The sequence below is a fragment of the Melanostigma gelatinosum genome, assembly GCF_949748355.1.
Source record: "Melanostigma gelatinosum genome assembly, chromosome: 17".
Lineage (NCBI taxonomy): Eukaryota > Metazoa > Chordata > Actinopteri > Perciformes > Zoarcidae > Melanostigma > Melanostigma gelatinosum.
The window spans coordinates 17,201,115-17,211,494 of NC_136650.1; the positions used below are offsets into that span (position 1 = coordinate 17,201,115).

Genomic DNA, 10,380 nt, shown 5'->3' on the forward strand with positions numbered 1-10,380 from the left:
ATTAAGGAATGATTGGTAATGAAAGGATATGCGGAGGGGGGTTGTTTGGAGCGAGGGACAGAAAAAGGGGTTTCTCTTTAGTCCTGACTCATAGCTTGCTCACCACACTAAAAGCCCCCTGGTGATGGTCACACTGATTAGTGACACTTGGGTATTGCAAACGCATGCACATGCACATGTTTTAAGTTAGTTTGTTACTTTACACGTAGCCTACGACATGATAAAATGCAGGCGGGCAGGGCTCAGTTACATCTAATGCAAGAAAGATTAACAGAAAAACAATGCTGTTGAAAAGCACATCATCATCATAAAAGAGACAAAGAGAAAGAAACATCTGGAGTAAGAGACATCAATCAAAAATATACCTGATTGTATATATAAAGCGTATAGAGGATCGAAGCAAGCCTACATAAAAAGGCTGAACTTGTTCCAAACACACACACAAAGATCACGCACTCACGCATTGTAGTATGTTTAAACTAACACACCCTTCCAGTCTGCCAGGCAGGAAGAGACACACTCAGCTGGGCATTGTGTGGAAGGGGGCATGCCACTTGGCCTCTCTCTGTCTTTCACACACATATGCACACACCACTGGGTCAGTCAGGCATCGCTCCTAACAACGGGCGCCTGGTTTCCATGGCAATCTGTACCAGCAATCTTCCCACGGTGGCAGCGGAACCGAGCGCTGTGTGTGTGTGTGTTGGTGCTTGTGTGTGTGTGTGTGTGTGTGATTAGGCTACAGGGAGCACTATCTTGTCCAGTGAAGAGCCCAGATGTTCGGACACTCACTGGGCTGATTCCTCTCTTGACCCTTCAGTACCTGCCCTCACCTCTGCACACACTGACGCACACGCAGGTTTGGAAGAGGCTGGGTTTAAAAGTCTGCGCTGGAGCTCAAAGGTCTCGCTTTCTCAATTTGCAATATTATTTAAAGACATGATTTTTTTTTTTAAATCAATAAATACTGCCAAATCTTTCAGCAGTGGCACTTTTTGTAAATCTTTATAGTAGACTTCTGTGATTCCCAACAAGGGTAAGGCTTGTAAACAGGTATAGTTAACTAACGCTAAATGTAACGTTATTAAAAATAGAAAAATTGTTAGTAAGTTAAAAGTAGCCAATGCATAAACAGTTAAAAGAGTTAGCTAAAAGTAATGGATAAATAGTTGAAATAGTTAGGATAGATAAATGTAATTAATGGATAAACAGTTGTAGCTAGCTAAAAGCATTGCATTAACGGATGAAATAGTTCGCTAAAAGTAGGTTAAGTTACCTTCAGCTAAAAGTAGGTTAAGTTACCTTCAGCTAAAAGTAGGTTAAGTTACCTTTAGCTAAAAGTAGGTTAAGTTACCTTTAGCTAAAAGTAGGTTAAGTTACCTTCAGCTAAAAGTAGGTTAAGTTACCTTTAGCTAAAAGTAGGTTAAGTTACCTTCAGCTAAAAGTAGGTTAAGTTACCTTCAGCTAAAAGTAGGTTAAGTTACCTTCAGATAAAAGTAGGTTAAGTTACCTTTAGCTAAAAGTAGGTTAAGTTACCTTCAGCTAAAAGTAGGTTATGTTACCTTCAGCTAAAAGTAGGTTAAGTTACCTTCAGCTAAAAGTAGGTTAAGTTACCTTCAGCTAAAAGTAGGTTAAGTTACCTTCAGCTAAAAGTAGGTTAAGTTACCTTTAGCTAAAAGTAGGTTAAGTTACCTTCAGCTAAAAGTAAGGAGTAAATTGTGATAGCCAAAAGTCACGGTTAGGCTAAACATCTAGCTTCTACCACCCACTATGTATTAACTTGGCAATTCAATTGTATGAAATATATGTTGCTATGAATTATCACTTCTATGGAATTAAAAAGCTGAAACATCCTATTATAAGTGTAGATATGGAACATGGCAGCGCTGTTGATGAAGAGGTATTGAGCTCTTCTGATAGGGCAGCGGGACCTTATATTACTGGTATGAATAATTTTATACTTTAGGAAGTTGTATTGAAGTAGCGTTATTGTTTATAAAGTGTAGAGCGAAACAATATGCAGGATTTTATCTTTGTTGTGGTTCTTTGGTGATTACTGTCAGCTGTCTCGAGGGTCATCTTTCACTGTGTCTCTCACACTCACTCCTGTTGTTCAATAAGTCCTTTCTCCACGTCACCTGTGCGATTGTGTGAGAGTCGAGAAAGAAGGAAGGGAAGAGAGCAGGATGAGTTTTGGAAGGCTAATTGACTGAGGATGACTGAGCAAAGGGGTGGAAAGATGAGGCCGGGGGGGTAAGGAGGGAGGGAGGGAGGGAGGGTGACAAGCTGGGGAAAGCCAGATTAAAGGGAGGGAGGAGGGACAGAGAGAAGAGGCGGGGGAGCCAAAACTGGCAACCCTGCCCCAACTGCCAAAGTCCTATTTTGTCATTGGGTGGCTGCGACAGAGAGAGGGAGCCAAGAGAGACATAACAGGGGGAGAGAGAGAGAGAGTGAGAGACTATGATTGGATGCCAGTGACAGAGTACAAGACGAAAGCAGCTTGTGAATTTTCTTAGTTGTAATGGGCCCTCGGGGGTCGCTCAAGTGGCACCGCTGACCCAGAGAGGACAGGACAGAAGATGCATGAAGAAACGACAAAAAAAGACCAACACAAGTGACAAGAAGTAACTCAGGACAACAAGGCTTTTATAAACAACAGACAGAGAGTGAGGGGCACACAGGGCGAGCACTTCGTCCACAGGGGAGACCGTCTTCAGCATCTTGGCTGCACGCAGCGTAGAGCGTGGCCGACAACATCACTCAGATCCATCAGTCCGTCACCTACCTATCCATACATCGGTCCAGCAAGCGAGCAAAGGGCACAGACATGAAGAGACCTCACGACTACAGCTCCCCAGACTCGGACACAGACGAGTTTATTGACGTGGGACAAGAAGACGGCTATTGGTGAGCATCCGCCAACCGCACCTGAGGTTGTAAACACTTTAAAGGAAAATGACATGGTATACAGCTGAAATTAGCAGCCGAAGACAAATTTATCTGAAACATATACTTGGCAGTGGACTGTGGGCTTTACAGGCATTTTTGACACTTAGACGCTGCCTTGCATGACATTGCAGGCACATTTGAAAGACTACAGGGACATTTTCAGTTTTTAAATGTTAGAAGTTGATGTGGCTCATAATTTAAAAAACTAATTATGATTCCGATTCCTAAACATTTTCTGCATTGAGCTCTAATCTTTAAAAAAAATGACAACAGTTTTTTGACACCTTCCAAAAAGCTGAGCTGTCAGTTTAAAGTTTCACTTCAGGCCTCTGGCAGCAAACCCTCGGGATTCACTGAGATATATGAATTCATGCATTTTTTTCCTCTAAATGAAACAGTCATGTCTTCTCCTTTTACTTGCTTATGTGACTAAATTCAACTCATTGCGTGTATGACATGTTTAGGTTCAAAATGATGTAAGGCCTGTCATGTCGGAAGCATGGAGACGGATTGAAATCATGATCACAATTTTCTGACACTATCATTTGAAAATAAATGTATTTAATATAGAAAATGTCTTCAGAACAAATACATATTTTAAAGTCAGGATTCACAAATTCGGAATCAACATTTTTTGGTAATTATTATTGTGATGTAGCAATATTACATTTTAATTCTTTCTAGCTCAGGAACTCCTTGACGCTGCATTAAAACATAAACACAAAAGCAATAGAGAGGGACGACCCAACATCAAATATACTGAGGAGTTTGTAGCATTTTGTAGGAATATTTTGAGGCACTGTGTGTGTGTGTGTGTGTGTGTGTGTGAATGCAATTACGTTATTTGATTATACTTTAATCTATGACAAACATTTAGCATCATTTGAGATTTAATTTACTCTCAAAAATATTTCGAAAGGCTAAAATTGAATAATTTTTTCAGCTTTGTTGTATTGCGGTTATGATCTTACAGGAAATATGTCATAAATGCCTACAAATAATCATAGTTTTTTCATTATTCATATGAATACAATTACATTCATGGAGAAAAATATGGAAAATGCAAACTACAAAGTAAAATATTTTTTATTTCATGAAAAAGAAAGAAATGCAAGCTACAATGCTAAGCTCTTTTACTGCAGTCTACTAAATTACTCCTCACACTTCACACACTCTTTACAAACAATAACTATTTGCTTTTTCTGTGAATTCGTCAAATTCCTCGTCTGGACTTACCGCAATGTGGATTAAAGCGGACAATCATCGGAGTGTGTTTGTAACAGTGCATCTACAGCATATAAAAACACATTCACAGCAATGCTGCTAACATCACAAGCACCAAGATAGGCAGTAACACGAAAGGCGGTTTGGATAAATCGAATTGTCATGTGTCATGGAAACAGAAGACAGTGCCGCCTTTTAAAGTCAGCCCATCAAACATGAACCTAAACAAAAACACACAGCTAAATTGGCAGCCTTCATGTTGAAATCTAATAGAAACGCAGTAAGTCTTTGGTGGGGCAGTTTGAAGGGAACTCCAAGCTGTCAGACCCGTAAGATGAGAGTTCACAAACAAACACAATCCATATTGAGTGACTGTACTCGGAGGAGCTCAGATCCCATGCTGCGTGCTGGAGCCCCATGCGAGCGAAAGCATCGCCCCGAGGCTATATAATCATCTTTCTAAAAGTGCTTTTGCTCACATGGAAAGGAAAAGAGCATGTCATTTCACTGAGACTAATGTCCAGAAACGCATTAAACCAAAAACAATCTCGTCTTCCCTCCTCTCCCGGGAACTCCTCTGCTGTTCTGTGGCCAAAAAAAACAAATTAGATTGAAGGGAGCTGATGTGCCATCCTGCCTCTGTGTCACATTAAGGAGGGTAATAATAACAATATGCAGGAGAATCAAGGTTAACATGTTTCTCCCATTTCACTCATCTCCCTTTTCTCTCTCTCTATCTCCATGGTACAGCCCAGTCACCGGGTCCATGTCCCCTGGCAGCGCCTCGCAGATTCTGGCCCGAAAGAAGAGAAGAGGGGTGGGTGGATTACAGCCTTGGATCTTAATCTTTTTAGTCCTGTCGCTTTGGTTGGTCCTGACTGTTCCTCTGCTCTTCTTGCTGCGTAGATCATAGAGAAGCGGCGCAGAGACCGGATCAACCACAGCCTGTCGGAGCTCAGGAGGCTGGTGCCCAGTGCTTTTGAAAAACAGGTGGCCGCTCATAAATCCACGATCATTTGACATCATTCTCCTTTAACGTCAGAAGTAAGAATGCGGCTCCATGAAATCTGATGCAACGGAGTAAAATCTTCATTTTCTTTGCAGGGCTCATCCAAGCTGGAGAAGGCAGAGATCCTGCAGATGACTGTGGACCACCTCAAACTCCTACATGCCATGGGAGGAAAAGGTGAGACTTCTGACTTTAAAACAGTTCGCTTTATAGCTTTCTTTTCTTCTTCTTTTGGATGTGTACAGTAATTTGATTCCTTATGACTAACTGCATTCCATTACTATTATTCATTGTATGACTAAGCTCTCTTTTTCTCTCTCAGGTTACTTTGATGCGAGGGCCCTGGCAGTCGACTACAGGACCTTGGGCTTTAGGGAGTGCATTGGAGAGGTGGTGCGGTACCTGAGCTCTCTTGACGGGGAGTCCCCGGACCCTGTAGGAGCCCGTCTGGTCTCCCACCTTTCTCACTGTGCAAGCGAGCTAGACCCCCTTGTCCTGCAGTCGGCCCCGGCCTCTGCCATGCCCTTTCCTCCTTGGTCTTGGGCATCCTTCCGTCAGATCTCCCCCACCTCACCGGCCTCCTCCTCACCTCCTTTCCCCGGTGGGCGAAGGGATCTGGCCCTGCTGGGGAGCTACCCGACACACGCCTCCCTCCGCCTCGGCCCCCTGGCTGGCTGCCACCAGGGTGTTCCACCACTCCTTGCGCCTTCAGCCCTGGCCACCGACCACAGGTTGCCCTCTCTCGCAGCGTCCCCAGTCCTAGCCCCCTCCAGACCAACCCAGTCGTCTCCTCACAGCGCCACCAGGGCCTCGCCCCTTACCCTCCCCAACCCTTCCTCTTCCTCTTCTTCTACCTCCTCCTCTTCTCCTATTTCATCATCTTCTGCCCCACTGCAGGTCTCTTTCAGGCCCTTCGCACCTCTGGGGTCTCCCACAGCTCAGCGCAGGGGCTTGAGCGGACAAGCCAAGTCAGCCCAGGGATGGGGGACTGAGATCGGAGCTTTCTGAGAGTCAACTCTGGTTTTGTTTTCCAAACGAACTCTGTCCAGTGAACATGGAGGTCCCATGTGCGCCATGTAGCAAATATGAAACAGTTGGAGACGTATTGAACCTTTGATGATTGTCTTTAATTTTTAGGGACTCTAAAAGCCATATCAGATAATCAAACAATCATATATAACAGAAGAATGAAGGAATGTGAACGAATAGAAGATTTGAATAAATTCCTCTTCATGATCTTGCTAGACAAATACACACATACACAGTGTCCAACGGAGCCATAACGCTCAACAGAGCGTCTTTAACAGTGACATTTGTTTATTTCCAAAACATTTTTACATTCGTTTTCAAAGTCTGAAGAATGTTAAAAAATCTCTATAAAAACTAAGTGCCTTTACCTTTGTTCATGTTCTGCTGTGTGTTTTTTTTTCTGACTGTATAAGCAAATGGCATGTACTTGCTGCTATCAACGCAAATGGAAACAGAATGGTTGAAAGCTACGTGTTACCTACTTATCCATATTAGCCATGTCTGCAAACACTGCTGGCATGTTCTCCAGCCGTAACCCCCTCTGTAGCTGTCTGCAGTGATGGCTGATGGTCTTGTGGCTGCAGAGGATAAACATGGTGGGAGCTGGTGATGTTTTTGGGATGCCGCGGTGAGGCAAACAGACCCATCACTTTGCCGTCATTGGCAATTGGCAGTCCCCTGTAATTAACTTTACCCTCATATCAGTCTATGTCGCTTCCTCTCCTCTGCTGTCTCTCTGCCATTCTTTCTCTCCAATCTTGTGGTACACCAGCGGATATCTTCTCTCCCCGTTTGTCTGCGCCACAGTCTCCTCAACAATGGACAGACAGTTAAGAAGAGGGCGAGAGGGAGGATGGAGAGACTGGGAGAGGGGGGGGGCGGGGACACAAAGAAAAAGATCTGAAGGGCTGTGGTTGGGTGACTGATTTGGCGTAGACGTCCAATAACAGGGTGGGAGGGAGGCTGGAGACAGGGTTAAGGAGCGATGAGAGGGATTGAGAAGGTTTGAAAGGAAAGGAAGAGAAGTAGTGTGAATCACCGAGAGTCGGCCAGCGCGTACAGGGTGAAACCCCCGAACAATGACGAATGACAGTTGTAACGAGTTGCTTCTCAAGAAGATCGGCATAATTGTGCCGTGCCTCACCAAAACGGCTCCGCGGGGATGAGAGAGCAGAGAAGAGCCTTGTGTGTGTTTACCCCTGAAGAAAGCTTTGATCTACTTCAGGATGCGATGTCTGTGGTCTGCGGCACAAAAGTGTGTGTGTTCCGCAAAGTGCGTGTTGTTTATTTGAGCGAGTGTGCTAGTGTGTGCTTAAGTCACTCTCATGTGCCCCGCGCGCGAGTGTGTGTGTGTGTGTTTGTGCCTTGCTGAGGATTTTGTTAATGTGGTGTTTTGTGGACACACGTCTTGTGTGTGTGTGTGTGTGTGTGCGTGCGTGTGCAATGTGAGTCTTCAGGGCTGGCGTCAGGACTGAACCGCGGTGGCTGCGTGGCTCTCGTGCAAGGCTGGCCGGCGGTCGGACGGACGGTACGTTGGTGGAATGTTTGTGAAGGGTGCATGCGTGCACACACACACACACACACGCACACACACACACACACACACACACAGGCACTCAGACAACGTACAAACATAGACACACACACACACAGGGTGGCTGGCACTATTCTAGCCTCTGAGCGGAGGAGCCAGAGTCACCACCACAGCTTCCAGGAAGGACCACCACAGTCACACTGCACTGGGTTTCCCACGGGGGGAGGGGAGGCTGGAGGGGGAAGAGAGGAAAGAGGGGAGGGAACGATGGAGAAAGACGGAGGGAAGTGTGCGCGTGTTTGTGAGTGTGTGTGTGTGTGTGTGTGGCGAGGGTGTACAGAGTAGGCCGGCCTTGTGGTTCAAGCTGAAAAGAGGAAGAGATGCTGTGAGGAGGCAGAAGGGAGAAAAAAAGAGTTCAGTGAAATCAGGAAGTGGGAGAGATTTCTCCTCTGATGTGTAAATATACTCCTGTATAGTGTTGAATCTTTTGTTGGATTACATGTGTACAGTTTCTGTGTCTCTGTGAAGGAGAGTCCAGACACAGCAATAGCCAACTTAGTGACTTTAGGACAAGCAGCTATGCATAAACAAAATCACCACCAGCATAATTTATAGCGAAGATCAATTTTATTTAAAAATTCATTAAATTGACTGAAAGTGTTGCTACAATAGACAATAGCATTTGAGCACTAATTGAGTTTTACACAATGTCTGTGTACTTGATTTAATGATACACTTTCATCAAAAACATGATTTGGCGTTGTATGTCTTTAGTCTTTTAGTACTGTATTAGTAATGTGCAAAGTCACCGAATGCAGCTTCACTTCTGTTTGACAGCACTTGAGTTTCTGAGTGCATGTTTGCATGGACGCATGAGGCACAGACATACCTGATACCAGCGGTAGAGAAACTCTGAAAGTACTGGTCCTCTGTACAAGTCCTCTTCACTTGTCAACAAATTGCAAAAGTCGCAACACAACAAATCTACTCACACAGTACCGCTGGTCACAAAATAGTTAAATCCATATAAAACCGTAACTCTGTTTTCATAACTTTCTCTTTGCTAATTCTTTGGCGCTGTCTCTACTTTACCTTACACACATTATCAGTGTGGCTTTGTAGCACAAAGGCAGTAAAACTGCCTGTGCCAAAGCACACTGTATATAATCCATCGGGCTTAATCTGTCAGGATCCAGGATCCCTGTCTGACCTGACGCCTCCCATGGCCACACCCTTGAGTGTGCACAGCTGAGGACACTCCAGCTGATCACCTCCTGCTGCCTGACACACCAGACTCAGGGCCCGCTAATGAGTCTGCTGGCACTACATAAGCTCTGGCCCTGCAGTCTGGGGTGGTCAGGTCGTACCGTCTTTCACCCGCGTCAACCCCGTGGCGTCCTCTGCCCTCCTTGTGTGTACGGATTACACTCCGCCGCTCTGCCCTCCTTGTGTGACACGGACTACTCTCGCCGTCAAGATGCCAGCCCTCCGGTGTCGAGCCACGGGCCTCACACCGTCGCTCTGCCACTCTGGTGTCGGACCACGGGCTCCACACCTTCACACATTCGAAATAAAACCTGTTCATAGTAACTTCTGTCTCCTGTGGTCTTGCGTTTGGGTCCTATCTGTGAACTCCCACATAACATAATCAGGTTTATCCAGAAGAGTTTGGCGCACTTGTCCTCACGCAGCGTTGGCAACACCTGCGCAAAAAATATATCAAAACGTGTGGCCTGGTATTGATTGAACGTGCGGTATTCGTGGTAAATTACTTTTCTCAGAGATCAAAATCCCAAAAAATGGAGCAACATTTCTCCATTCACTTGAATGGGGTTTTGGCGTGAAAAGAGCGAAACAAACACTTAACTTCGGGCCCATATTGAGCAGCCGTACTGTATTGTAGAAACTTGATTCAAAGTTTAAAACGTAGTCCTGTCAATACACAGATAAAACAGTGAGAACCCATGTTCATACCTCACAACAATACAGGTGTTCTACATACTTCAAGTCAGACTTTTCCCTTCTGCATGCACATCGAAAGCAGGTGAAGTCATGCAAGAAACCCCCCACTCTGCTTTCACCGTCTTTAGTGTGTGAAAAATATGAAAAGGCCAGCTGACATCAGTTTTTTACAAAATATTCACCTTGTAATTATTTCTACCGCTTATTGTTATTTACTAAGTAAAGGTACATCTAATGACTGAAAATGTTAAACACTGCAATGACCTTAATGAATCCTGTTGTCTGTGGCAGATTGTGTTGGTGTAGAAACACACAGACATGTTTTAGTATCATTGCTCACCTGAATACTATACTCTTGAAAACGTATTCTTCTTACAAGCGGGCTAAAATAAGACTGTGTGACTACTGACTCTCAAATGAATGAAGCAGGCTGAAATTAAACTGATCTGTTTTATTGCTCTTGTTGACACACACAAAGAATCCTTTGCAGCTTAAAAAGCAATCAAATGATGTTCGGAACCACCAACAGACCAAGTGCCCTTATTAAGCAGCAACATCTGTGTGTGGAGCACCATTCACGCAGTTCCTCAGTTGGAAGCCTGATACAACATTGGCCAGTTTGGTGACTTTAGGAGGAGCAGGCATGGTGATGGCACGCTTGAGGTAGCAGCGG

The 10,380-nt window shown here is 44.7% G+C and overlaps 1 protein-coding gene across 1 annotated transcript; it reads left to right on the forward strand.

Moving 5' to 3' along the window:
* The first annotated feature begins 2,406 nt into the window (after positions 1 to 2,406).
* Positions 2,407 to 6,583, forward strand: heyl (hes related family bHLH transcription factor with YRPW motif like). The gene is made up of 5 exons (XM_079287692.1): positions 2,407 to 2,907; positions 4,924 to 4,990; positions 5,080 to 5,163; positions 5,278 to 5,359; positions 5,505 to 6,583. Exons 1-5 carry the CDS (start codon positions 2,828 to 2,830, stop codon positions 6,188 to 6,190), a joined length of 999 nt encoding a protein of 332 aa, XP_079143818.1. The 5' UTR covers positions 2,407 to 2,827; the 3' UTR covers positions 6,191 to 6,583.
* Positions 6,584 to 10,380: the final 3,797 nt, after the last annotated feature.

Excerpts from the sequence above, each read along its gene's own strand:
- heyl (XM_079287692.1), top strand. The coding sequence starts at position 2,828 with ATGAAGAGACCTCACGACTACAGCTCCCCAGACTCGGACACAGACGAG. Across the intron at positions 2,908-4,923 it reads GGACAAGAAGACGGCTATTG|CCCAGTCACCGGGTCCATGT; the intron begins GTGAGCATCCGC and ends TCCATGGTACAG. Across the intron at positions 4,991-5,079 it reads CCCGAAAGAAGAGAAGAGGG|ATCATAGAGAAGCGGCGCAG; the intron begins GTGGGTGGATTA and ends CTTGCTGCGTAG.